Source organism: Phyllostomus hastatus, unplaced genomic scaffold (assembly GCF_019186645.2).
Source record: "Phyllostomus hastatus isolate PE091 unplaced genomic scaffold, TTU_PhHast_1.1 phas_scaffold_11, whole genome shotgun sequence".
Classification (NCBI taxonomy): domain Eukaryota; kingdom Metazoa; phylum Chordata; class Mammalia; order Chiroptera; family Phyllostomidae; genus Phyllostomus; species Phyllostomus hastatus.
The window spans coordinates 978,799-1,006,051 of NW_025334005.1; the positions used below are offsets into that span (position 1 = coordinate 978,799).

A 27,253-nucleotide genomic window follows, 5' to 3' on the forward strand; every position below is an offset into this window, starting at 1 on the left:
CTCGGGGAGGGGGCTGGGGCCGGAGGCAGGGTGTGAGTGGGTGTGTGCGGGGGGCGGGGGCCTGATGCAATCCTGATAAGGAATGCTCGGGTGTCTTGGGCACCCACCGGCTGGGAGGGTAAGACGCCCTATATAAGGCCGCCAGCCCGCAGCCGCCGTCGGACCCAGAGCGCACTGCTAGCTGGAGACCGCTGCGGCCACCCCTACCTCCGCACGCACAGCCCCGCAGAGCATCCCAGTTGCCGCCTCGCCTTCCGCATCCCCCTACGGAGGAACCGCGCCCGGAGCCCAAAGGAGGTGCCATGTGGAGCTCACAGAGTCGAAGCGTCGTGGCCCGCACCCTGGTCCTGGCGGGCCTCTGGCTGGCCTCGGCCGGGGGCCCCCTAGCTCTCTCGGACGCTGGGCCGCACGTGCACTACGGCTGGGGGGAGTCCATCCGCCTGCGCCACCTGTACACCTCCGGCCCCCACGGGCCCTCCAGCTGCTTCCTGCGCGTCCGTGCCGATGGCGCGGTGGACTGCGCGCGAGGCCAAAGCGCGCTCAGTGAGTGCCTACCGGGTCCCCCTCCCGCTCAGCGGCCCTTCTTCCCTTCACCTCCTTCGACCCCCGCGGGCACCCCACTCCCGAGATGCGCCAGGTTTCGAGTCCTGTTCCCTCCCTGGAGCCCGGGATAGCGCCAGAACCTGGGGGAGGGGGCGCGAGCGCATGAACCCACCACACCCATGTGTTCCCCTCCCCCGACCCCCCTTCTGCTCTCGGGGACCCCTCGCTTGCGGGAACCCCAGGTCTGGGGTTCACGCACCTCGGCATCCCACTCCTCCTCCGAGCCTCTGGGCAGCGTGAAGAGACGGGGGGGGGGAGCGGCGCGCGGCGGGGGCGCGGGGCAGGTCCTCCATCCGACCGCGTCCACGTGTCGTGGGGGCCTGTGGGTCTCGGCTGCAGTTGTCGCTTCTCTCGCGCCAGGTCTGGTGGAAATCAGGGCAGTGGCCCTGCGGAACGTGGCCATCAAGGGCGTGCAGAGCCTGCGGTACCTTTGCATGGGGGAAGACGGCAGGATGCTGGGGCTGGTAGGTGTCGCCACGCGCTGGGAGGCGCGCGGGGGGGGGGGCTTCGGGGGAGGGGGGCGCGCTGGATCCAGTCCAGACCTTCCCGGCTTCCTCCCCCTGGCCCCGCTGGAGTTCCGAGGCGAAGACTGCCAGGGCCGGATTAAGTTAAAGTCCGACTTTTTTTCTCTGGAAGTTTAGGGTCCGGGGCCGAAGGGTGGCCCGGTGGGACCGAGGAAACCCACTGCTGGGCTCTCTTGGGTACAAAACTGGGAACCCCACCTCGGGCCTCTTCGGCCCGGGCCTGGTTGTGGGTGGTCCTCGCGTGTGTTCCCCTCCCTGCAGTGCTTTTAAAAAAGAGAAAGGGTGTATCCAGAAGTTGGGTCTTTTTCAAAAGGTAAACCTTCAAACGAGCCCGGAAAAAAAATGACCTTTAGGGTTGGAGGGTTTTTTATGTCATTTTTAATGTGCTAGGTAACTTTTCAGACCCGTCCGAATTACTTCCATGCATTCCCGCCCTCCCGTGCTGCTCACCTGTACTGGGAATACCTTTGGGAGGGGGGCTGGGCTGGGCTGGGCTGGGCTGGCCCGGCCCAGGTACCCTCGGGACTCTTGGGGCGGGATGCCGGGATGCTGGGTCTCTGGCCAGGAACAAAGGATAAGATTTCAAAGGGAGCCCCCACACTGAGAAGACTGGGGTGGGGGTGGGGGTGGGCAGGGCCTCGATGCAGCGGCGCTGGGCCAGGGCTCCGCTGGAGGGGGGGGGCGGGGGGAGGAGGAAGGCGGAGACTGCGCCCGAGGCGGGGTGGGGGTGGGGAGTGCCCCCCCTCTCCAGAAAAGATGCAAATACCCCGCCCCCTCCCCATAGCACTAACCGGTTCAGTTTCTTAAAACTGTGCTGTAGCTAGCTCCCACAGCTGTTCCGTGTATCCAGAGCCCCTGTTCCAGGCTTTGTGGCGGGGTCCCGCCCGAGAGGAGGACCAGGAAGGCGGTGGTGCGCTCGCTGAAAGCCGACACCCAAAGCCACTCAGACGACCCTTAGCCGCGACTTCAGTGGCGGTGCCCTCCGCTCGTGGGGCGGGGTGGGGGGTGCCCACCTCACCTCCAGGTCTACCTCTTGGCCCCATGGGCGTGGGTTAGCAAACATTGAGGCCTCCCAAAAAGAAAAAAGATATTCCGCATTCTCCTAGAAACTTGGAATCGGTTCATTTCTGTATGGAAAAGAGATGCTCATTCCTGCCAAATAGCCAGCCGTGGGGAAATAGTCCACCATTTGGTTTTACTTCTCCCGTCTCTTTGTGGATTTGCAGTGAACTCTCTCCGAGGTCTGGTGCCTTTATCCCCGCGCCTGGGCCGCCTGGGCCGCCTGGGCCGTCAGGGCCGTCAGGGCCAGGGCCAGGGCCGCCGGCCTTATCAGGGCCTTATCAATGCGCGCTCACCCACCTGCAGTTCAACGACCTTTGGAGGCTCAGGCAGAAATGAGACTGGGCGCCTCCTGGGGTTATTTACTGCCCGGCCCTGCTGGCTCCCTGCCGTGGGCCGTCCTCCGTGTCGCCAAGGGGTAATGACACTGGTGGAAGGCAGAACTTCCCCACCGCCACCTCCGAATCAACTTAAGAGGGGTCTGCAACTAGGGCCTGGCTCTCCCCCTCCCCCCCCCCAGCATTTCCGGCCACCCCTCGCTGGGCGCAGGCGCTGCCTGGGGCCTGGGGCCTGGGGCTGGGGGGAGGGGGCGCCTTTCATCTGCAGGGCCCTGACGGGCTGCCTGGCCGGAGCGGAGGGGCTGCTGGCTCGCGCTGGGGCACCAGACAGAAAGGCCTGCGAGTCTGATAGGCGGCTCTAAGTGGGAACTCGTGCACTTGAAGTACTTTTGTATTTCGCGTCGTACTTTGTTAACCCCACACGCAGGGCTAGCTCAGGCTGAGCGGTAGGGGTGCGATAGGGCGCCCCCATCCCCCCGAGGGTGCTCACGGCTGTGTTCTCTCCACAGCTTCACTTCTCGCCCGAGGACTGTGCCTTCGAGGAGGAGATCCGCCCCGACGGCTACAACGTTTACTGGTCCCAGAAGCACCGGCTGCCCGTGTCCCTGAGCAGCGCCAGGCAGCGGCAGCTGTACAAGGACAGAGGCTTTCTGCCGCTGTCCCACTTCCTGCCCATGCTGCCCAGGAGCCCGCCGCAGCCGCAGCCCGAGCCCGCGGAGGACCGCCCGGAGGCCGACGCGCAGTCCGCTCCCCTGGAGACCGACAGCATGGATCCTTTCGGCATCGCCAGCAAGCTCCGGCTGGTGGAAAGTCCCAGCTTTCAGAAGTGAGGCTCTGGCCTTGCCCTGCCCTTGCCCCCCTTAATCTGGGGTCCCCTACCCCTGCCCCCCCCACCCCCAGTGCTCACACCACACATCTATTTAGCTCTAGGAAGACACATTTAGCACCCGTACATAGACTCCCTGACCTTGACTGTGCCCGTTTCATAAACTTGTAAGCCCCTTACCCCCTCCCACCCACCAGGTGCTACCCCAGCTCCCTTCCCTGAATTTGGTCACTGCTGGATAAGCGCCGTCTGTCCGTGTGCCGCCCCAGTCCTGCGTGAATACCTCCACGGGCGGGAGCTCATTGTCTCTGGAGGAGATCTTAAGCCAGGCTGAAATTCTCTGCAGATTCCTGCCGCCACTTCCAGCAGGGGCAGCAGGAACACTCAGTTTCCACCCGTGGTGGGCGATCAGTTCAGAGTGGCAGGCGAGTTTAACCCCACCACGTGTGATGGTTGGTCCAGGTCTCAGATATACGTGCGCCCCTCCGGGATGGAATTGGCTGGGTCCGGGGGAGCCCAGAGCTCCCCTCCAGCCTGGATGAATCTTGAGGGGCCCCCACGAGGGACGGGACAGGGAGCTTGCCCGATCTTTAGTTGCCAACGTGATACTTAGGACAAACTTACTTTGTTTGGTAGGCACAGCTCTCCGGTTTTCTGGCTGTATTTCTACCCCCAAGTTGTATTTGCGCGTGCACACGAGTCTGGTTCTTCTGTTCCTTTTTTTTTTTTACATTAAAGTGGTGTTTGTATCAAGCCGTGTGTTTTGTCGTCCCGCCAGAACACGGGGGCGGTGGAGGGAGGCACGGACTACGCGGTGTTCAGCGTTTCATGCGGGTTTCAGGGGTGCAACGCTGTGGTTGGATGTCCCGAGCATGAGGTGCCCTGCCCCCCGACAGTTCTAGAACCTGCCTGACGCCACACGCAGTGGAAACAAGGACACTGCTCCCTCTGCTGTGCCTCCCGCCTGGGAGCGGTCTCGGTCGCGAAGCTGGCAGTTTGTAGCTCTGAGCCCCATCCCCCCTCGCGCCCAGCCCCCAGCCCTCCTCCCATCTGGCGGCCAGCAGTTCCTTCTTTGTGTCTGTTTCTGCTCTGTCCGTTCAGTTTGTCCTTCAGCGGCTGTAAGTGAAACCAGACGGTACTTGACTTGACTTCACTCGGCACCGAACCTCTGGGGGGGGGGGCGCGCTGCAGGTGGCGAGGTTGTGTTCTTTCTTATGGCGGGGGGGGGTTCCGTTGTCGGTAGGACCACCTCTTCTTTATCCACTCGCCCACCGACCAGGTAAAGCGCCTTGGGTCGCTCCCGGAGAGGCCGGTGGCGGGCTCCCCTCACCCCCTCTGCCCGGGGCGGAGCAGCCGAGGCCCCGTCCGGGTCAGGGGTGTCGTCAGCTGCAGGTAACAAACCCCGACTGACAGCGGCCTGACTGGGGTGTCTGGCTCGGTGGACTGACATCTTCGTTGGGGGGCGGGCACTCCCAGGATGAGCAGTGTCCCCAGCCTCTCCCCCTGGATGCCACCGTGACACCTGAAACTGTCTCCAGCAGTCGCTGCCCGTCCTTGGGGGGCGAAGTCCCCCCCTCCCCGATCGGGAACCACTGTCCTCAACAAGCCCGGCGGCAAACCCAGACCCGGTGTGCGTGGTCGCTGCCCAGCGATGCCTGGGCTGCGTTCTCTGGTTCTCGTGGTGTCTCCGCTCGTGGGGCCTCGTGGGCTCAGCACGGCTGCTGAGCCTGCGGGGACCTGGGCTCCAGGGCAGGAGAAGGGCTCACACTGCCGCACCGACCTGTCTGCAAAGCCCAGGCTTCCTTGGAACCTGCGGGCCCTTTCCGGTTACATTGTATCAGCCAAGGTCAGCGCGGGACCAGCCAGCTCAGGACAGGCTGGGAAAGCCGTGTTAGGTGGGGCCCATGCCACGCTCACAGGGGGGATCTGTTAGCAAGGAAGAAAAGGGCAGGGGGTGGTGTGGGGGCCACAGACAGCGGGGACCTACCTCCTAAATGCAAGTACAAGTCACGTGTGGCCACGGAAGGGTGGCTGGCGGCAGGTCCTGTGGGGCCCGCTCAGTCCGGAATAGGAGCTGCGGTGTCCGCACCGGATCCACCCGTAACAAAACGACCACTATACGTACACGGCGGCGGAGGGGGGGGGCCACCAGGTCTCTGGTTCGGATGTGGTTCTGCAGTTACTGAAGACGTACCCCCTGGGGAAGCTGGGTGGAGGGGCCACGGGGCCACGGTCTGCGATTTCCTACGGTTCTGTCACTACTTCCAACTAAAAAGTAGGGGGAGAAACCCAACTGGCGTAAAAACCACAAGCGCCGCCCACGCCACCCTCGGGCCTTCTCCTCCAGCCCCAGGGAGAGTCAGCCCAGGAGGCTCCGGTGGCCCCGGGCCCCCCCCCCCCCGCCAAGTGCACGTGATGCCCTGCCTGCCCTCACCTCCCTCCCTGTCCACCCGCCTTCCCCCTCCCATCCCAGCCCCTCCGGCCTCCCCAGTCCCTCTTGCCCGGCCAGTCCCCGGTCCTTGGTGACCTCCTCCTGCGCCGGGCTCCAGCTCCCAGATGGACCAGCTCTCCGCACCCCGGCCCGTCGGAGGCGTGCAGGGGCCGGGGGTGCGCCCCCGGCAACACCACAGAGCCATCCTTGCACACAGCTCGGCACACGCCAGCTGGGGGCACTGGTCTGGGGTGCCGCCCTGGTACCCTAGAGCTGCCCCCGAGAGATCCCAGAAGCCGAGGGCTCAGAACAAGGAAGATGATTCTCTCTAGGGTGTGGAGGCCAGCGGTCCGAGGTCAAGGTCTCGCAGGGCCGCCCTCCCTCTGGAGGCTCTGGGGGAGGGTCCTGCCTGCCTCCTCCCGCTTCCTGGGGGGGGCTCGACTGGACCCTGGGCTGGGCGGCCGTGTCCCTCCAGTCTCTGCCTCTGTGGTCACAGGGTGTCCCCTCCCCACCCCCGCCCTCTCCCCTGCTGTGTCTCTCCTCTCCCCTGCTGTGACGCTTGTCGCTGGATTTAGGGCCCATGTGGGTAACATCTGCAAGGACGCTTTTTCCGAGGCCACAGTCGCAGGCTCAGGCGTCAGGGCGTGGGCAGATCTTTCGGAGGCCAGTGCTGGACCCACTACGGAGGGCCCAGAGTTGCTGGGTGCAAGCGTGTGAATGTTGAAAACCTCCCCAGAGGCTGCCGACCGCACCCTCCACCGGCCCAGGAAGCGCCAGGGGACCTCGCGCTTGGGCACAGAGTCGGACTCAGTGACCGCGGCAGCTCCGCTTGCTTGTGGGGGGGAGGGGGGGTGGGGGGGCAAAGGGAGGGTGCTGGTGACAGGCCAGGAGTGTCCCCATCCGCAGGCTGTCCACAGAGGGACGGACGGACGCTGGGCCACCGGCTCAGGCTGGGAGCCCCGACCCTGGAGTTTTGCCTTCCTCCCTCATGCAGGCTGGTGGGCTCCTCACGGGCCACGGCTGAGACCTGAGGCAGCCTGGGGCTCGGGGGTCCCGAGCCCCGAGTGGCATGGGGCACCCCAGGCTTGGCCGAAGCCTGGACCCCAACACCAGCCCCAGATGGAGTCTGAGAGGAGCGGGGGGGGGGGCGGGGGGGCGGGCAGCGGGGCCCAGACCGGACCAGCCTGACGGGCAGAGCTCCGATGCCCGCGCTCCCTCCCTGGGGACCAGCGGGCAGGCCCCGTGGTCTTGCTCCTCCCATCAGAGCTGGGTGACCTGTCGCGGCCCACGTTTCCTTCTCCCCGCCTGTGGTCCCTGAGGGCTCCGAACAGACCAGGCGGTGGCCCGGGGCCTCCTGCTCCACCTCTGGTGAGGGCTGGGCAGGCGGGCGGTGGCCGGCGGAGCGGCCGGGGGTGGTCAGCCCCAGAACCGCCTTCGGCAGCTGCCCCTTCAGAGTGGAGCCGCCCAGGGCCTCCGTGGACGGTGCGAGGCGTGTTTTTAAGAATCACAAGTGGCCCTGGCCGGCGTGCTTAGTGGTTGGAGCCTGTAACCAAAGGGTTTGGGGTTCATCCCTGGTCCAGGCGCCAGCGTATGTGACTCTGGGTCCCGACGCCCGTGACCCTGGTCCCTGTGCCTGTGCCCCGGGTCCCTGCATGGATACCCGGCCTGGGTGCTACAAAGGCAACCAATCGATTCTCACTTATCTCTCTCTCTCTCTAAAACAAAGTGAAACGAAATGAAACCAACAAACAAAACAAATGAAAATGTCTTTGAGTGAGGATTTAAAAAAAAATTAGGATAGTCTGGCCCCGGCAGGCCCGGCCGGCTGGCTGGAGCGGCCGCCCGATAGGCCGCGGCTGGTGCCCTGACGCGAGGACAGTACAAGAGCCAACCAACGAACCCAACCACGAGTGGAACGACAAATCGATGTTTCCTTCTCAAATCAGTGATTTTTTTTTAAAAACAAGGAACACAAGTGATAATAACCTAAGAAAAGGTCTGAGGCACAGTGAGTTGTTATCATTGTTGTGGCCCCAGCGAGGGAAGGAAGGTTCCGGAACGTGGCCCGCAGCGCGGCGGAGCAGGGCCCGCCCGGGCTCGCCGGCGCTCGCCACAGCGCGAGCACGTGTCGTCCCCGCGGAACGAAAGCGACTGCGGGCGCAGGCCCAGCCGCAACGGGGCGGCAGGTCGGTGCCCACCTGGCTCTGGTTCGGGTGCTCCTCAGATGGTTGATCAGCTGCCCCCCCAACCCCCCCCCGCCCCCCGCCCGCTGCCCGCTCACTTTGGTAGACGCCCCCCTCCCGCCGGGAGGAGAAAGAACCTGGGATCCTGGAGGGGGGAGTGCCAGGGAAAGGGGGGGAATGCCAAGGAAGAGACCAAGGCTCCCCCCATCTGTCTGCAGCCCGAACGTGAAAGTGTAACAGAGATTTACTATATTTACAGTATTGGTTCTTATTTTTGTTCCCCGCGGGCCGGGATACTCGCCCTCCCATTTTACAGACGGGCAAAGCGAGCCACGAGGGGACCCCCCCCCACTTGGGCCCACGTGGCGCGAGGAGCCGCATCTCCCGAGTCCCAGCGCCGTCCGCTGCGCCAGCACCGTCCCCCGAGCGGGGCTGGGAGGAAGGGCATGGCGGCGGCGGCGCGCGCCCCCGGGCCTCCGCGGCCGCACACTGCTGCACGTGGGGTTCGGTGGTGCAGAGCCGGGCCGCAGCCCGCCCCCCACCCCGGCCCCGGATGCGGGCCCCCCGGCTGGGGAGGGGCTATTCCGGGGGGAGGGGGAGGGGGAAATGGCAGAGCCGGCTGCACGGGTCTCCAGGCCCCGGGAAGGAGCCCAGCAGAGCAGGGGGCGGAGCTCCCGGGGCTGGGGCGGAGTGGGGGTGCACTAACGCGGAGGGGAGGCCCAGCGAGGGGCTCAGGCCAGAGGAGGCCACCGCCCTGGGAAGGCAGACACTGGAGGCCCCAGCTGAGGGCTCGAAAGAAAGGAAGGGGGTGTCCCCCACGTGGGGACCCTTTGGAGCCTTTCGCACGAGTCCCGCGCTGGGGAAGGAGCCGAGCCGGGGTCTCCAGGCAGGACCGCCAGCCAGGCCCCGCGCCGTCCCTGCCTGCTCCGTGGTCCCATCTCGTCCACGGGCCCCCAGCTCCGGTCCCAGTTTCGTGCAAGGACTGGGAGCTCTGGCAAGAAAAGCGTTTACCAGTCCCCTTCTTTATGGGGGCGACGGCAGGCTGTGGGCACACACTCAGCAAACAGCAGAGCCGCCCTGGGGCCCCTGCGCTCCCCCCAAGGTGGGGGTGTCCACGCAGCCTCCTGCCACCTGGGTGCCTTCACTCTTCATTTAACAACCGCTCGTTGGGCGTCCCCTCCGTGCCGGACGCTTCACCTTTGGTGTCTGCCGATACTCGCACAGCCCCCTTTTCTTTCCAGCCTTTGTTTCATTTGAAAACCTCAGGGAGAAACTTCTCTGCAGCCTAGGGCACTCCACGTGGCCAGCTCTCCTTTCTCCTGCGCCGCAAGCAGGGCCCTGTCCCCGTGGATCCCGAAGGAGAGTGAGGAAGACGAGTGATTAGCGGCTGGGGGGCTGGGGTGCTGGGGTCACAGTGTCGCAGAACCCTCCACCCCCCAATCTCAAGAGAACCCCCCCACACTCCTGTACGCTGCACCACGGCCTGAGGAGGCCGGTAGAGGCCGATCCCCCTCCGGCGGCTCCCAGAGCACCTCCTTTGGGGAAGGAGGCGAGGAGAAGCCGCTGGAAAATCTGCCAGGGACTGGCTCCACGGGAGTCTCTGGCCTCTGCTCCAGGGGGTCAGACTGGGATTTAAAGCCTTAAAAAAAAAAATGCTTCTTTTCCCAATCGTGTCCTCATTTACTGATGAAAAATACAGAAGGAGAGGGAGGTGTGTGACCTGGAAGTGAGTTGCCCTGTGGTGACTTTAGACGGTTGACATCGCTCCGCACGCCCCCATTCTGGAAGGCATTTTGGCTTCATGATCCAAACAAACAAACCGAAGACAGAATAAAGATGGCTCATGATCTCACCCACCCGGCACCCAAGAGGACAGGAGTCCTGGGCTGGGACGGGACGGGGCACCCGGTCCTTGGTGGCTATTTTGAAACGTAATCAAAACCTCTGGATTTGGCCCTGGCTGGCGTAGCTCAGTGGATTGAGCACGGGCCGCGAACCAAAGTGTCGCAGGTTCGATTCCCAGCCAGGGCACATGCTTGGGTTGCAGCCCATAACCCCCAGCAACCGCACATAGATTCCTCTCTCTCTCTCTCTCTCTCTCTCTCTCTCTCTCTCAATCTGTCTCCCTCCCTTCCCTCTCTAAAAGTGAATAAATAAAAAATCTTTAAAAAAAAAAAAGAAATTGGCTAAAACCTCTGGATTCGTAGCAGGTTTCTCCTCTAACCGCCAGGGAAACAAATACCACCCTTTGTCTTTAAACTGCTTTTTTTGTTTGTTTCTTCTAGTAGCATGGACATGTTTCCGGGTTAACAGCAATAGATTTCCACGTCAGGTTTGATCTGGTTACGTCGGGAGGTTGCCTGGAACTTGGCTGCAGATACATTTCTTTTTAAAAATTGTATTCATCGAAACAATATTGTTACCCATTGATTTGACAGAGAGAGAGAGGAGTCACGTGGATTTGCCGTGGCACCCGTTCACGCATCCATCCATTGGTGGTGGGTCCTCGCGTGCGTGCCGACCGGGCGCGGAACCTGCAACCTTGCGTATCGGCGCATCGGGAGGATGCTCCAGCCGGCTGGGCTGTCTGGGTAGGTCTGCAGGTACGTTTTCGGGAAAAGTTTTCAATCAGTTCCAGTAAGTGAACACTTTTCAATAAACTTGGATGAGTTTTGGGTTTCACCGTGGTGATAGCCATCTGGTTTTCTTTGAACCTGAACAAAAATATGTGACACGCCTGTTTTTTTAAAAATGCTTTATTTCTTAACATAACGAATCCTTGGAAGGTGATTCTATCACCCCCTTTATAACTTTTGTTACCAATTAAACATTTAATAGTAGTGTTTCGAAAGCACTGGAGTAAATATGATCAAGGCAGCTTTTCCAGAAGCCAGAGACCGAAGCTCAGAAAGCTCTGGAGCACCCTGGAAAATCTTTTTGGATCGTTTTTATTGCACCCAGACCAATGTCTCGTTTCTTATTCCGTTCTGTTCGGTGGAGAAATTTCAGGATCTACGCAAGCAAATGTCACAACTGTTTTTGTTTTTTGTTTTTTTGTTTTTTCAAAAACTGACACAAGGAGAATTACTTCAGATTTTCCCCACCTTCTTTTCACAGTAAAAAGGAGTTGCTGAAACAGGCACCACATTTGAAACATAAAAGGAGTTTGAAATAATATTTGCACTTCAAAACTCCATGTTTTCTACCTTCGAGGCCCTATTTTTAAAGAACGGTCCTTATTTGAAAATAAAGCAGTTTGTGAATGCAATACTGAAAGACCCAAGAGAACACAATTAGACTTTCCCCCCCTTAACGTTGAGACAAAGTGACTCAAAATACTATTTAAGGAACCGAACTAAGGAACCAGCGCGGCTGGGGAGCGATCTCTCCGAAGCCGTATTTCCAAACTTACCGTTTGAATCAGTGTGTTGATTTATGTAGCACGCACAATCTTTCAAGGCTTTGCACAATTTTTTTAATCCTCACCCAAGGAGCTGTCTGTTGATTTTTTTTTAAGTTTAAAAGATTTTTATTTTTTAGAGAGAGGGGAGGGAAGGGAGAAAGAGAGGCAGAGAAACATGGGTGCGAGACCCGCTGCCTCTCACAGGCCCCCAACCAGGACATGGTCCGAACCCAGGCATGTGCCGTGCCTGGAGACCCTTCAGTTCCCACCGAGCCACACCAGCCAGGGCTGTTTACTGATCTTTGAGAGAGAGAGAACGAGAGAGAGAGGACCGAGAGAGAGACACTGGTGTGCGAGAGAAATGCTGATCAGTTTCCTCCTATATGTGGCCCGCCCTCCAGTGTAGCCCACAACCTAGGGATGTCCCCTGACCCGGAATCAGACCCACAACCTTTAAAAAAAAATTGAAATCAAAGACTTGTGCATTTCCAGACAAGTTTTTATGTCCATGGGTTTTATCCCGTAATTGTTCTTACCCCACACCCCACCATGTATCCGCTACCCGATGCTCAGAAAAATAACTTATTTTCTTTTCTTTCTGCTAACAAAGATCACGGTCGAAGAACATATCTTATATATGTAATAATAAGAGAAGAGTCCCCTCATTTGAAATATGTTTGCAATATGCTAAGTGGGCAGGGGAAGGGCACGAAATTATATGCAGGGCGAAGCAAAAGCGCGTTTTCAATTGTGAGAATGCGAAACAGTTTATTCTTGTATTATTGATTATTATCATTTTTATCTTCACCTGCGGACGTGCTCATCGGATTTTTTTAGAGAGGCAGAGAGAGAGAGAACACCGATGCCAGAGAGAAACGTCGGATCTCGTTGCCCCTGTACTCGCCCCGATCGGGGGTCAAACGCACAGCCTCGGCATGTGCCCGGACCCGGGACCAACCTGCAAACTTGTGGTGTCTGGGACGACGCTCCAATCAAATGAGCCGCATGGCCACACCATGTACTATTGTTTATTAATTATTGGATCGTTTTCCATATAAACTGTAAACCTACTTTTGTCCCACCCTGACTCTTGTAACAGAACTTTCGTCAATTATCATTGTTAATATCATTATTTTGAAATTATTTTTTATCCTCACAAGAGGATATTTTTTCATTGCTTTTAGAGAGAGAGGAAGCAAGAGAAACATCGATGGAATAGAGAAGCATTGATTGGCTGTACGTACAGGGCTGTACGCTCCTGTACGTGCCCTGCCTGACCACGCCAAGACTGGGATTGAACTGCAAGGTAGGTATGTGCCTCCACGGGGAAACGAACCCACAGACTTCGATTACCAGCCGATGCTCCGTCAGCCGTGCCACACGGGCAGGGCTCTGAGATTGTTTTTATGGGAAAATATGAAGGAAACAATGTAACAGAATTCGTAAAAATTTCCCTGGTTGGGTGGCTCGTTTGGGACGTCTGGTTGGGACCTCGTTTCTGGGTGTCGCAGCTGGTTGGAGGGTCGTTCTGTACACCAAACTGCTGTGGGGTGAATCCCCTGTCAGGGCCACACCTCGGTGGCAGATGGGTCCCTGGTTGGATATGCACCCTGGTGCGCGGGGACGGGTAGCCTGGCCGTGGCGCAAACCTCAGTCCCAGAGCGCCCTTGGTCGGGGTGTAACCGGGCTGCGGCACATGCGCTGGTCTGGGGTTGAACCCTGGATCGGGTGCGTAGCCGGTCCGGGATCATACCCAGTCAGGGCACTTACCCTGGTCCTGGAACCCTGTATTCCCACCCGCGGGTGTATCCCGAACCTGGAGTGTGACCCGATCTGGGCGTGTACCCGGTCTGGGCGTACCCTGGCTCGGTGCGGACCTGGTCCCGGATCGTACGCAGATCGGGCGTATCCCGACCTGGGAATGTATCCCAACCCGGGATGTATCCCTTCCCGGAGCGCGCCCTGGTCCGGGAGCGCTGTATCCGGGCCTGGGAGCGTGTCCTAAACCGGGAGCATAACCTGGTCAGGGTGCGTTCCCGGTCGGGGTGTACCCCGGCTTGGGCGTGTGCACCAGTCCGGAATTGCACCCTGGCTCAGTGCGCACCCGGTCCGGGATCGTAGGTAGACCGGGCGTATCCCGACCCAGGAGTGTGTCCTGGTTCGGGAGCGCGGTATCCCGACCCGGGAGTGTATCCCGTCTCGGGAGTGTATCCCGTCTTGGGGGCGTATCCCGTCTCGGGAGCGTGTCCTGGTCCAGGAGTGCTGTATCCCGTCTCCGGACTGTATCCCATCTCGGGAGCGCATCCTGGTCTGGGAGCCCCGTATCCCGTCTCGGGAGCGCCGTATCCCGACTCCGGGGCATATCCCGTCTCCGGAGCGTGTCCTGGTCCGGGAGCGCCGTACCACAAGTTGGGAGTGTATCCCGTCTCGGGAGCGTGTCCTGGTCTGGGAGCGCCGTACCCCGACTCTGGAGCCCCGTGTCCTGTCTCGGGAGCGTACCCCAACTCGGGAGCATGATTGGTCCGGGAGCCCGTCCTGGTCCGGGAGCACCGTATCCCAACTCCGGGGCGTATCCTTGTCTGGTGACGCCTTATCCAGACTCGGAAGTGCGGTATCCCGACTCGGGAGTGCTGTATCCGGTCTCGGGAGCGTGTCCAGGTCTGAAAGCACTGTATCCTGACTCGGGAGCGTACCCTGTTTGGGGCGCGTACCCTGGTCCGGGAGCGCAGTATCCCGACTCGGGAGCCCGGTCTCTCGACTCGGGAGTGTGCCCGTCTCTGAAGCGTGTCCTGGTCCGAAAGCACGGTATCCGGACTCGGGAGCGCCATATCCCAACTCGGGAGCGTATCCTTGTCCGGGAGCGTGGTATCCCGTCTCGGGAGCGCGTCCTGGTCCTCGAGCGCGGTATCCCAGCTCAGGAGCGTATCCCGTCTTGGGAGCGCGACCTAATCCGGGAGTGCTGCATCCGGACTCGGGAGTGTATCCCGACTTGGGAGCGTACCCTGTTTGGGGCGTGTACCCTGGTCCGGGAGTGCCGTATCCCGTCTCGGGAACGTGTCCTGGTCCAGGAGCGCTGTATCCCGTCTCCGGAGTGTATCCCTGTCCGGGAGTGCCGTCTCCCGACTCAGGAGTGTATGTATCCTTGTCCTGGAGTGTGGTATCCCGACTCGGGAGCGCCATATCCTGACTCGGGAGCGTACCCTGTTTGGGGTGCGTACCCTGGTCCGCGAGCGCCGTCTCCGAACTCGGGAGCGTATCCTCATCTCTGGAGCGTGTCCTGGTCCGAAAGCGCGGTATCCCGACTCGGGAGTGTGTCCTTGTCCAGGAGCGCGGTATCCCGACTCGGGAGTGTGTGGTCCGCGAGCGCCGTCTCCTGACTTGGGAGCGTATCCCGTCTCGGGAGTGTGTCCTAATCCGGGAGTGCCGCATCGGACTCGGGAGTGTATCCCGTCCTGGGAGCATGTCCTGGTCCGGGAGCGCCATCTCCCGACTTGGGAGCATAACCCTGTCCGGGAGTGCGGTATCCCGACTCGGGAGCCCCGTCTCCCGACTTGGGAGTGTGTCCTGGTCCAGGAGCGCCATCTCCCGACCCGGGATGTATCCCTTCCTGGAGCGCGCCCTGGTCCGGGAGCGCTGTATCCGGGCCTGGGAGCGTATCCTAAACTGGGTGCATAACCTGGTCAGGGTGCGCATCCGGTCAGGGCGTACCCCGGCTTGGGCGTGTGCACCAGTCCGGAATTGCACCCTGGCTCAGTGCGCACCCGGTTCGGGATCGTAGGTAGACCGGGCGTATCCCGACCCAGGAGTGTGTCCTGGTTCGGGAGCGCGGTATTCCGACTCGGGAGTATTTCCCGACTCGGGGGCGTATCCCGTCTCGGGAGTGTATCCCGACTCGGGAGCGTATCCTTATCTGGGAGCCCTGTATCCTGACTCGGGAGCGGCGTACCCTGACTTGGGAGCCCCGTGTCCCGTCTCGGGAGCGTATCCCGTCTCGGGGGCGTATCCCGTCTCGGAAGCAGGTCCTGGTTCGGGAGCGCGGTATCCCGACTCGGGAGTGTATCCCGTCTCGGGAGCGTATCCTTGTCCAGGAGCGCGGTATCCCGTTTTGGGAGCTTATCCCGTCTCGGGAGTGTGTCCTAATCCGGGAGTGCCGCATCCGGACTCGGGAGTGTATCCCGTCTCGGGAGTGTGTCCTGGTCCAGGAGCGCCATCTCCCGACTCGGGAGCATATCCCTGTCCGGGAGTGCGGTATCCCATCTCGGGAGCGTACCCTGTTTGGGGTGTGTACCCTGGTCTCGGAGTGCCGTAGCCCGTCTCGGGAGCGTGTCCTGGTCCGAAAGCGCGGTATCCTGACTCGGGAGTGCCGTATCTTGACTCGGGAGCGTGTCCTGGTCCAGGACCATGTCCTGGTCCGGGAGCGCCGTATCCCAACTCAGGAGCGTATCCTGTCTCGGGAGGGTATCCCATCTCGGGAGTGTGTCCTGGTCCGGGAGCGCCATCTCCCGACTCCAGAGCATATCCTTGTCTGGGAGCATGGTATCCTGACTCGGGAGCCCTGTCTCCCAACTCCGGGGCATACCCTGTTTGGGGTGCATACCCTGGTCTGGGAGTGCCGTATCCCGACTCGGGAGCGTACCCCGTCTCGGGAGCGTGTCGTGAGTACCCTGGTCCGGGAGCGTACCCTGTTTGCGGCACGTACCCTGGTCTGGGAGCGCAGTATCCTGACTCGGGAGTGTATCCCGAACTGAGGCATAACCCGGTCCAGGCGTGTATCTGGTTGGGGCGTACCCCGGCTCAGCTGGGTGCCCCGGTCGGGGATTGTACCCCAGGTGGGTGCATACCCGGTCCAGGATTGTACTCAGATTGGGTGCGTACCGGAGTTAGGGCGTGTACCCCGGTCCAGGAGCTTATCCCGGGTCAGGTGTGTACCCCCAGTCTGGGATTATACCCCAGCGTGGACAGGTACCCCCGTCCAGGAGTGTACCCCGGTAGGGGCTGGTACGGGAGGCAACCGATCCATGTTTCTCTCTCACATCAATGTTTCTCTCTCTCTCTCCCCCCCTTCCTCTCTCTCTAAACCCAGTAAAAACATATCCTGCAGTGAGCATTAAAAAAAACAGTAAAAATGTATTGGCAGCTACGGTTTGGGGAGAGCAGATTTATTTGCTTGCTCGTTTTGTCCTTTTTTCAGCACTCCAAATGTTTTGTGATTTTGTTCAATTATGAAAAAAATCTACTACAAATGAAAAGACACCGTAAGAACAAACTAATGCAGCCTGTTCAATTTTATCTCCCCCAAAATATATTTTACTGAGCTTCTTTATGCTGAAAAGAGAAACTCATGTTCACTGTATAAACACAGAGGAAATATAAAAGATGAAAGCTGGCCCTGGCTGGCGTAGCTCAGTGGATTGAGCGCGGGCTGCGAACCAAAGTGTCGCGGGTTCGATTCCCAGTCAGGGCACATGCCTGGGTTGCAGGCCATGGCCCCCAGCAACCGCACACTGATGTTTCTCTCTCTCTCTCTTTCTCTCTCTTTTTCTCCCTCCCTCCCCTTTCTAAAAATAAAATAAATAAATAAATAAAATATTTTTAAAGGAAGATGAAAGCTTAGTACTGCAATTCTAAAATCTAGAATTGTCCATGTTAACAAGTTGGTGTACTTTCATTATTTTTAGCCACGTAATTGTCTGACATGAGAACCAGAGCAGGTGTAGTTCGTTTGTTTCCCCTTAAACGTCGGGAGCGTTTTCATTTTCCATGACGTTACTTTTGTTTCAAACATTGCTTTCTGGCTGCTGCCTACGAATCTTCCGTGTGTCTGTCCTCCGACCTCGGAGGATCTGTCATTTTACTGTAGCTTTCTTCCCCTGGCTGTTACGGATTACGCTGCACGGAACATCCCTCTGCAAAAAAAAAATCGTCACTTTTTTTTCCTGATTATATCCTAGAGATGAGATCCTAGAAGGGAAATCGCTAGGTCAAACGTAAGAAAAAAACCCAAACATTTAAAACGTCCTTCCTGTATTTCCATGCTGCCCAATGGGAAGATGGCTTTAACTTATGCATCTGCAAGCAATGATAGTGGTATCTTTCCATTCTAACCAAAAAAGAATTTCTTTTCAACTGTATTCAGAGGTAAACCCCACGTCGTATGTTCCTTTAGATTCTCCGGAAGGCGGGCTTGCCTCGTTGCGGGCTTGCCTTGCTGGTCTTTCTCATTCGCCTTCCTGTCGGGGAGCATTTGTTTCATATCCATTTGAGCAAGTTCTTTATAAAAATATATGATTTCTTCAGTTACAGTCGTCACGAAAACCACGTCTCCAGATTGTTCTTTGGTTTCTAATTTTATCGGCACGTTTGGAGCGCGGAGGTTTGCATCTTCATGCAAGAAAGTAACGGTTTCCCCTTCGTGGTTTTCTCCCCGGCTTTTCCGGTACGAAACGTGCATCTCCGTCCTCACCTGGGTGTCCCACCTAGATCATTCAACGCCCGCTAAAAAGCTGTCTTGAATTGCCTGGAACTACTTGAACGAATGCCGTGAGATAGAAGCGAACTTGACGTTTCCCGGCGAACCTCCTCATTCTGGACGCCGATGTGTGTTCCGTGCCCTATCACGCGTGCTACTTCGTTCCATCACGCGACCAGGTGTTACGCCTTCCAGCATCTCCTTTGGGGCCCCCCGACTCCGTCTCACTGATCTGCCTCTCCTGGAGTGAACACGCTACAATATCCCAATCGAAACTTGACACGTTCGTACCCGGTGTGACAAGTTTTCCGCGTCATGCTTTTTCAGAAACACCTGAGTTACTCTGATCAGTTTATTCACCCAGACGAAATTTAAAATTATGACACACTGCCCCCAGAGCATGTGGAATTCCGGTTGCATTCGCTCCTACCCAGGGGTCAGGGAACGTCGGTAGTTTTCTTCACGCGGATCCGGCTCACATCTTATTTCTGAGCAATTGATTGTGACCCTCGTAAAGCGGATTCCCCGCCCTTCCCGCCCGGCCGCCACGAATTAGTGTTGGAACAACAACAGAAGGCCAGTGCTTTTTTCTGAACTCCACAACCAATTCTGAGAATGTCTTAAAGGCTTACTTTGGGATTTCTGGATGGGATTTGGGATTTGGTGTCTTCTTTCTGACTCTCGGACTTCCCGCTCCTGTTCCCGTTTTATTGCACGCGCCAGGCTGTGTAGGGAATGTTCCGTGGGCGCGTGGTGAAGCAATACCAGTGTCTGTCTGTCTTACTTTGTGGAGAAAGAGAACGACTCCAGTACTCAGGCCCGCGTTCCACGGCCGCTGACAGTTGGAAGCGCCGTTTCAAAAATCGTGTCTGGAAAGTGTTTCTCACGGAAAAGGACGATTGGTTGAAGTGAAACTCGTAAATGATGTTTTAGAAAGTGGGGACGGGAGATACCTCCAGCGGGAGTGGGGGCGCAGGCTGCTCTTCCTCCCAAACCCCCCAGGGCGGTTGGATTCTGGACTCTGCATGAATTATGAATTACTCTGCTTTTGTTTGAGAAAAAAAAAACACAAAAAACAACAGCCAGGGGCCGAAAAAGAACACAACAACTTCTATTTCCAGTTTTCAAATAACTTAACGTTTCAAGGGCAATCGCAACATTTGTTAGAGCCGCTCCCAGCCAGTGTTAGGACGGACGGCTGGGCTGCTACCCTGACACCTCGGCGGCCTTGCGCCTCCTGAACCAGGGCCCGCGGACCCTGGGTTACTGGCAACGTGGACTTGGTGGCATTTTAGTCTGGGGTTTGAAGTCCAATGTCGCGCTGGAAAGCGTCCCCCGGCTGTGGGTCGGGGACTGAGAGCACGTGGGACAGGGTCCTGTCGCCGCCTGGGAATTGCCCTTGCTGGAAGTTTTCATCTCAAAATCCCCGGGGCCGAGCCTGCTGGTCCCGACCCTTGCTATCCCACTTTCTTCCCGAGCCACTTAAGGCACTTGAGTTCCACCCGCTGGGCTTTGTAACCCGAAAACACGGGCCACGCGCCCACTTTTGAGGCCACGTGGATGCTCTCAGCTGGGACCCGCAGGCCTACTGCAGGGGCGAAGCGGGAAGGCTGCGGGGGCGAAGGGAGGGGCTACAGGGCCCGTGGGCGGGGCTTCGTGCCTTCCCAACCCCGCCCAGCGCCGTCCCAGCGCACAGGGTCTGGCTCCGCGCCGGTGTTTAATGGACCCTGCCGCGTGCCGTCCTTACCCAGCCTGCTCCGCGCAGCCGTCCCCGGAAGCGGGCTTCACTTCCTCGGAAGTGGTGAATCTGTGCCTGGGTCTCGCGCGGTGGTGGCCGCAGCGCCCGCTGGCACAGCTCGCGAGCAGAGTCGGGCCGGGCTGCCGCCATGGCCGGGAGTGAGGACCCGTTTGATGCCATCGTGATGGCGGATGACAGGTGGGTCCTCCCCCTGTCAGGTCCGCTCTTAGCTGTTGGGGCTGCGGTGGCCGCTGGGGCCAGGCGTCTCGTGGGCGTGGGCCTTGGAGGAGCGCTCTGTGGCTCTGAGGGCGGCGGACACGGGTGGGGCCGAGACGTTATTGATTCTTTTTCACCCCTCGGCCGCTGGGGGGGCGCCACGTGCCCACCTGCTCCTGCAGACCCGCCTCCCCCGTCCTCGGCTGTCCCCGGCATCTGCTCCGGCTGATGACTGCCTTCCTCTAGGGACGCTGGCCGGGACAGACCTTTGCCATCTGGGCACTGCCCCTTTTCCTTGTTTCTCCGTGGTGGGACATACGGCAGCATTCATGGGCGTGCTGATAAATGTGTCAGACGTCACCCCTTTCCCTCCTGAGCCTCCTGAGCCCCCAGGGGTGGTGGTGAATTGCTTTGTGCCTCTGTAAGACAGCAAGAGATGTCAGCCAGTGGCTGACATTTATTTAGAGCTTATTGTGAATGCGACACGGGCTGGAGGGTTGCGTCCCCTTTATCTATTCTAGTAGCTCCTATTATTCACCCCACCTTGCAGATGAGGCAGGGCCCCTGTCCAGGGTCACACAACCCACAGGCAGGACCTGCGGAACCTGCCGTGCTAGGGACTCCAGCCAACTCCTTTCCCCTTTGTTGACTGCACGTTAAGATGGTGCCGTTTCTACTCTGGAGCCCTCCAAGTCAGAGCCTTTACTGCGCTGTACGCACCACAGTCACTGTACCCTTCGCGGTGATCCGATGGCATTTTTCTCTGCCAGTCTATTTGGACGTGACGGAAAGCTCTGTGTGTCTGTGGCAGAGTTCTCCGGAGCAATGGGCTGAGTAGCGTCTCTTACGGACTCACAGGGCCTGGGCTGCAGGGTGCAGTCACCTGGGAGGTTTCAGAAAGTAGATCCCTGGGTGGTACTCCAGACCTACCGAGTGCCAGGGTGAGGCTCTTGGATGTGTATCTTTGACACTTCCCTGCACGTTTCCGGTGTCCCACGAGGTTGGGGACTTGCCAGTGAGCCCATGCTCCTCTGCGCCAGAGGCGTGTTGGGCGTCCAGAGGCAGAGAGACTGGCCCGAGGGCAGACTTGGGGCTGCAGCAGGGGTCGGGAGCTACATTTTCTGACTTAAATTCTGTCCTTTTTGCCCTGGCTGGGGAGCTCCATGGGTTAGAGCGTTGTCCTACTACTCTGTGGTTGTGGGTTCGATCCCTGGTCAGGGTAAGTATAGGAGGCGACCACTGAATGCATGGATGAGTGGAACAAGTCAATGTCCCTCCCTCCCCCATCTTTCTCTCTTTCTAAAATCAACCGATAACAATAACATAAAACAAAAAAAATTTTTAAATTCTGTAATTTTTCTACTATTCTGGGCCTTGTTTTGCTGGGTCTGGGGGACAGGGGAGAGGAAAGTTTTTCCAGGGAGAATACTCTTTGTCCTGCTTCTTGATCAAGCTCGCTTCTCCTCCGGCGCAGGTTTCGCGGGGAAGGGTACCAGGAAGGCTACGAAGAGGGCAGCAGTTTGGGCATCATCGAAGGAAGGCGGCACGGCACGCTGTATGGAGCGAAAGTCGGGTCTGAGGTGAGTGGGAGCCCCGTTCCGCAGGGAGTCCTCTCCAGGCGCAGAGTGTAACTCCCTCCGACGGTTGGAGGAAGACTGGGGTTGAGCCAGCCCTCCAGCCCCGTGTGGCGGCGGCGGCAGGCCAGGCGGGGCCCTGATGGAGGAGGAGTCTCAGCGCAGGGCTGCCGGCGCGTGTTGCTGGCAGAGGTCGTGCGCTGGGCGTGCGGCTGGGGGCCGAGAAGAGCGGTCAGTCCTCAGGCACTGCCGTCCATCCGCGCGCCGTGGTGCTGCCTCTGTCTCTGGCCAGGTGGGTCCTCACCCAGAGGACGGTGCTCCGTGTCACGTGAAGACACTCCGTTCTCACGGAGGGCGAAGGTCTGTGACTTCCCCTCTCTCCCGCCCTTCGTCCCGCACTGGCCGCCACTCCCGGACAGCTGGCCCCACGTGCACCGACCAGGCAGCCGCGACTGTCCGGTGTCTGTCGCTGCAGAGCGAGTCCCCACCGCACCACGTGTGGGCTGGAGTCAGCAGACGCGGGCTCTCACCCGGTTCTGAGGGCCAGGGAGCAGGGTCCACAGCCGCTGAGCTGGGTGGTCATGGCTCGGACGGCGTCGGGTCAGCCGGGCCCCACTGGGGCAAGAGGAGCCGCTTGTGAGGCGAACCACCCAGCCGGCGTTCTCGCTGGCGGAGCCACCCGTGGGGCTGCTGCAGTGTCCCCATGACCCTGGAGGGAGGGAGTGGTCCGAGACCACAAGGCAGAGGTGACGCTGACTGTCACATCTAGCCGCAGACGCAGTGGACTGCCCCTCCCTCCGTGCCCCGTCCCCGGGCACGCCGGTCGCCTCAGGGCTGTGGGCAGACCGGCCAGGAGGCTGGCTGCCCGCTGGTGCCCGGGCCTCCTGTCCCACCACCCAACGCTCAGCATGAGCTCGTGGAGCAGCAGCGCGGGAAGCCCCGCTGCCCTGCACCACCCGCCCCCACCCCCCCGCCCCCCCCCCACCATGTGGAGAACGTGGTGAGCCGTCAAGTGCAGGCGGTTGCTTCCTAATTTCGCTCTCGCATGTCTTGTGGCTTCGCAGGTCGGGTGCTACCAGGGCTTCGCTCTCGCCTGGAGATGCCTCCTGCACAGCTGTGCGGCGGCGGAGAAAGACAGGTAACACTGGAGCCTTCCTCCTTCCTCCATGCGTGGCCTCGAGCAGTCACCATCCCGGTCCCCTCGTGTGTGTGACCTGGGGAACACTCGCGGGCCGCGCTTGCACGGTTTGTGAGATCAACAGGAAAGAGCAAGGTAGTTCCCCCTTAGCTGCAGTGTCAGGCAGTTGTAGTCTGAGAGTGTTAAATGGTAGAATTCCAGAAATGAACAGTTCGCGCGTTTTAAGTTGTGCATGCCGGGGGCGGTGCAACGTGATGGAATCTCACGCCATCCTGCACCGTCCTGCCTGGGCCGTGGGCCGTGCCCGTGTCCAGCGGATGCACGCTGTGGACGCTCCCTGCCCCTCACCACTGAGCGACCGCCCTGGCGTCCGGCCCAGGGCCTGTGTTCGCTCACCACCTTCTGCTTAGTCACGGCCTCCCGGCGGGAGACCAGCCATGCTGGCAGTTTGGACCCGCCGAAGAGAAGCCGCAAAGCGCCCCCTCTGAGTGGGAAGGCGTGTGCGTGTCGACAGCAGAAAACAGCGCGTGAGGGGTTCAGTACCAGCCGTGGTTTCGGGCACCCGCTGGGGGTCTCTGAACGCACCCCCGTGGCGGAAGGGGGACCACTGTAAACTGGGCTGCTGGCGTGGTGGCTGGCGAGCGCTGGTGTTTCCTCGGGGATCCCGCGTGCCCAGCCTCTCCCGCGGCGCCAGAGCGGGGGGCGGCCTTTGGGGCCCCTTTCAACACGGGAATGTCGAGGTGGGCGGCGTCTGCGCCTGCAGTGTCGGAGAAGCAGGGCGGGGCCTCGGCATGACGGGGGCTGGGGGGCGCGGACCTCGCCTCACCAGCCCTTGGACACGGCCGCCTCGGTCTGATCGTGAGATCCACAGAGTTAACACGTGCCTGGTGCGCGGGAGCTCCGAGTGCCCGTGGGCTGTCTTAGGCTGCTCCCAGCTGGGCGTGCCCACGGAGGCCCCGTGACCCTGCGTGTCTGTCTGCGTTCCGAGGCGGGAAGGGAGCCCGGCAGTAAAAGGCCCGGGCTCTGGCCGTCCTGCCCGGCCGCCCGGGGAACTGAGGCCCAGGACGCTCTGCGTCCTCCTGCTGCGTGGCGGCCTTGCCTGGCCTGGGAAGGGTGCGAGGACCGTGGGTTCCAGGTGGAGGGCAGAAGGGTGGCAGTCCCGTCCGTGTGACTCGTCGTCTTGTTTGAGGTGGCCTGAGTTTCGCCCTCAGGCCTGTCCGGGTCACTGGCCCTCCGTCCGCCTGAGTAGCTGGAAACTGACCTGGCTCCTGTGTCCTTGGGGGCGTTTCCGTCTGTGGACTCCGCGGGTGTGCAGGATGGCTGGTGGTCCGGTTGGACCCATGACTGGCAGCCTGTGGTGCCACTGCGTGGCAGTCCGAGCTGAGCGTGGCCCCCCACTCCGCTCCGTGCGGGGACGAGTCCTCTGCGTGTCTCCCCGGCGCCAGGCCTGCTGTCCGCGGAGGTGTGCAGCCCTGGGCCCCACACCCAGCGGCTCCAACCCCAGCCCGGAGCAGGGCTCCCGCGCCTGGCCCGTGTGTCGGAGTGTGGGTAGGCGCTGCCCCCGCCCACCGGCAGTGCCCCCGGGGGCCTTGTCTTGGAGTGAGAGCTGGCGGTGGCGGCGGTGGCAGTGGTGGGCCAGTGCGGCGTTGGAAAAGGGGCGGGAGGCGGAGGGCCTGCCGCTGCTCTGCGCCCGAGTTGGGCACCGAGAACCTCCTGCCGTCATGCCGTCACTCGGGAAAACCGGGCTGGCACACCAGCGGCGCCACTCACGGGCAGCGGCATCTCAGACCGAAGGCTGGCGCCCCGCACCTGCGGCCGTGGCCTCGAGGTGGACTTGGGGACGCCTCTCAGCCTGTGAGCGGCCCAGGAGGAGCGCTGGGGCTGGGGCAGCCCCAGTTTTGTCCCTCCAGCCGAGAGCGGTTCACGCCCTGCCCGCGTGCGCTGCACCTGCTGGGTGTGTTTGGGGAGCTGCGCTGACCGGGGTGGGGGGGCGGGGGGGGAGAGACACTGCCATGTGCACAGTGGGAAGTGGGTGGTGGTCTGCGTGTCGAGTCAGAACACGGCCATTGCCCACGGGTTGGCCCCTGCCTGCCGCCTCCCCGGGAACCGAGGGCCTGGTTGCCTCGGTTCAGCTTGCTCTGACCTGTCAGCATCCTGCACTTGCTCAGAGGGGTGGCCGTGCTGTCCACCCGAGCGGTTCGCCCCGCAGACCCCCCGACTCGCGTATCTCACGCCCGCAGACGGAGCTGGTGCGCGGGGAGTCCTGGCCGCTCCGCGTGGCGGTAGACTCGTGTCAGGGACGCGTTCTTTGAAATTCCCGTCCACCAGATGCTAGCGCAGCCCTGCGCTCAGGTGACCCGGCGGGGCCCGTGAGGACCCCTGGTGGCACATCACCCAGATGTGCACACACATGGCTGTTTTTGCATCCCCCCCCCCGCCCCCGCCACCCAGACGCTTGGCCTGCGGGGCGCAGTGGGAGCGGGGGCCTGCACTGCCCCTGCGCCCACTCGGTCCGGGCTCTGCGCTTGCCGTGGGTCTCCTGTGGTCTCGACACCTGCGGAGGTCCCTGTCGGCCCCACTCTTCCCCTGAGGGCGCCGGGTGGCGGTCACCCCCAGGGCCGCTGCTCCTGCAGAGCCGCCCAGCAGAACCCCGTCTTCCTGGGGAGGTGGGCCGGGCCGCTGCAGACGCCAGTGCCGCCCTGCGGCGCAGGGAGGCGCCTGCCCGCTCTCCTGCCGCTGAGCTCTGGGAGATGTGGTCCAGGGCCTGGGAAGCCCCCGGGCCTGGAGCAGGCTGGACCGTGCCCCGCACACTGTCCCGTCCTGTTCTGTCCGTGCCCGAGTCAGTGACCCGGAGGGCAGCGGCCAGTGCGCTTGGTGGGGGGCCTGTCTCCTGGCTCCTGGCCAGGGCGGGGGCACGCCTGTGCTCTGGGCTCACACCCGAGGCGCGGCTGTGGGTGAGAGTGTCGCTGGGGAGATAGACATGTGGCACACTGAGAAAACGAATCCCTCGGCTGCTGAGCTCCGCCCGGAGCGCGCCCCTTGCCTGCGAGTGAGTGAGCGAGTGAGCGAGCAAGTGAGTGAGCGCCGTGGTCGCTGCGGAGTACCAAGGAGTGACGCCGAGTGTCTCTGCGCCTCGCAGCAGGAAGATGAAGGTCTTGGAGTCACTGATAGGGATGATCGAGAAGTTCCCTTATGATGACCCCACTTACGCCAGACTTCACGAAGACTTGGACAGGATCAGAGGGAAGTTTAAGCAGGTTTGTCCGCTGCGTGTTGCCTTTGGTGGGGGCAGCGGGGGCGGCGCGGGTCCCGCGGCTCCTGTGGCACCTGTGCGGGCTGCTGCAGAGGGGGGGCCGGGGCTGCCGCGAGGGGCGGCGGCGCAGAGGAACCTGCGGCCGGAGATGCTAGCGCGCTCGTGTGTCGGCCCAAACCCACAGGGTTCTACAAAGACCGTCTTTTGTCTTTCGTGTTCCCAGCTGTGCTCGCTGCTGAATGTCCAGCCAGACTTCAGGGTCAGTGCAGAGCGCTCCGGCCTTTCCTTCTGAGGGTGACCAGTGGACAGAGAGGAAACGCGCAGGAGCGGATGTCCGTGTGGGGGGCGTCTAAAACCGCGATTAAAGGAAAACCGTGACGGGGTGTCCCTTGTTCTGGGGGAGGGTCCCGGCGGCCTGCCAGGGCCGGGGCTCCCTCCCACGCTGGCGGCCTCACCTGCGTGCCGCACGAGGGGCCTGGGCTCTGTGGCACCCTCGGCTCCGGGGTCTGGATGCGGCCCTGGCAGGGCGCCGGCCAGCACACGCATCTGGCCCGGAGTCCGCTGGCCTCGCTGGGCCTGTCCAGCCGGGCAGACCCAGCTGCCTCTGGCCTGGGGCCGGCCTGGGTTGGACCCCCGGAGCCGGACCCCACGCTCAGAGGGACGGACGCTATGTGAAAACTGGAGCCGGGGGCTGCAAGGTGAGGGGACGGGGAGTCGTGAGTGGAGAGGGCGGTGGTGCTGCCGGCCGCGTCTCCCCTGCTCTATACACTGCCCCCATGGCCCCCGAGGTGGGGTGCCCCCATTTCTCTGGCGAGGGGGCTGAGGCCTGTGGGCACTGGCCGGGAGGAGCGGCCGGCAGCCCCGAGAGCCCAGCTGTGGTCTTGGCCCCCGTGCGGGGGGTGCGGCTGTGCCACATTGATGGTGGCCAAGGGGTGCACAGCTGAAGACCGGGCATGTGGCTGCCACCCTCTCCCCCGTGGGTCCCCGTGTCGTCTGGACACTGGCAGGTGTCCGCGTGCAGGGCGAGGCCCCGGGCATGCGCAGCTGGTTGCCAGGCCTCCTGTCCTCCCTGAGCGGAGTGGCCCGAGGAGTTTCTCTGGGCTCCACACACGCCCACGGCCCCGCCCTTCCCGGGGCCCCCCCCCACGCCCCAGCCTCTTGTCCCATGGTGAGGGGGCGCCAGTGCCCGTGGCAGGGAGTGAGGGGAATGGGGGGGGACTGTGAGTTGGCTCCTGTCCACTGTCACCCCCGGTGGACCGTCTCGGTGAGCCGGGCTCCGGGACGCAGGCCACGGCTCCGCGGTCACGGAGACCCCGGCGGGGAGTCCCTGCGGGGCTGCAGGGCATCGTCGTCCCTGCCGGGTGCCGAGACAGCGGACAAGGCCCGGTCCCTGTCCCGCGGCACTCGGGGTTCGGGGTGCGTCCTCACCCGCAGCCCGCAGGCCCGGACGCCTGGCCGGGCACCGCCCGCCCCGCTGGTCCTGGGACGCAGACCCCAG

The 27,253-nt window shown here is 61.2% G+C and overlaps 2 protein-coding genes across 2 annotated transcripts; both read left to right on the forward strand.

Annotated features, from left to right (window-relative positions):
• Window positions 1-302: 302 nt before the first annotated feature.
• Window positions 303-3,369, forward strand: FGF19 (fibroblast growth factor 19). The gene is made up of 3 exons (XM_045854736.1): window positions 303-543; window positions 964-1,067; window positions 3,034-3,369. The coding sequence occupies exons 1-3, from the start codon at window positions 303-305 to the stop codon at window positions 3,352-3,354; spliced, it is 666 nt and encodes a 221-aa protein (XP_045710692.1). The 3' UTR covers window positions 3,355-3,369.
• A 16,254-nt stretch (window positions 3,370-19,623) lies between these two features.
• On the forward strand, window positions 19,624-26,133 carry LTO1 (LTO1 maturation factor of ABCE1). Its single transcript, XM_045855134.1, has 5 exons — window positions 19,624-19,772; window positions 21,265-21,370; window positions 22,429-22,502; window positions 25,642-25,759; window positions 25,979-26,133. Exons 1-5 carry the CDS (start codon window positions 19,723-19,725, stop codon window positions 26,045-26,047), a joined length of 417 nt encoding a protein of 138 aa, XP_045711090.1. The 5' UTR covers window positions 19,624-19,722; the 3' UTR covers window positions 26,048-26,133.
• Window positions 26,134-27,253: the final 1,120 nt, after the last annotated feature.

Bases quoted from the DNA above. Each gene is read 5' to 3' on its own strand.
- FGF19 (XM_045854736.1), top strand. From the start codon at position 303: ATGTGGAGCTCACAGAGTCGAAGCGTCGTGGCCCGCACCCTGGTCCTG. The intron at 544-963 runs GTGAGTGCCTAC...CTCTCGCGCCAG, and splicing joins GCGAGGCCAAAGCGCGCTCA to GTCTGGTGGAAATCAGGGCA. The intron at 1,068-3,033 runs GTAGGTGTCGCC...TTCTCTCCACAG, and splicing joins ACGGCAGGATGCTGGGGCTG to CTTCACTTCTCGCCCGAGGA.
- LTO1 (XM_045855134.1), top strand. From the start codon at position 19,723: ATGGCCGGGAGTGAGGACCCGTTTGATGCCATCGTGATGGCGGATGAC. The intron at 21,371-22,428 runs GTGAGTGGGAGC...GTGGCTTCGCAG, and splicing joins GAGCGAAAGTCGGGTCTGAG to GTCGGGTGCTACCAGGGCTT. The intron at 25,760-25,978 runs GTTTGTCCGCTG...TCGTGTTCCCAG, and splicing joins TCAGAGGGAAGTTTAAGCAG to CTGTGCTCGCTGCTGAATGT.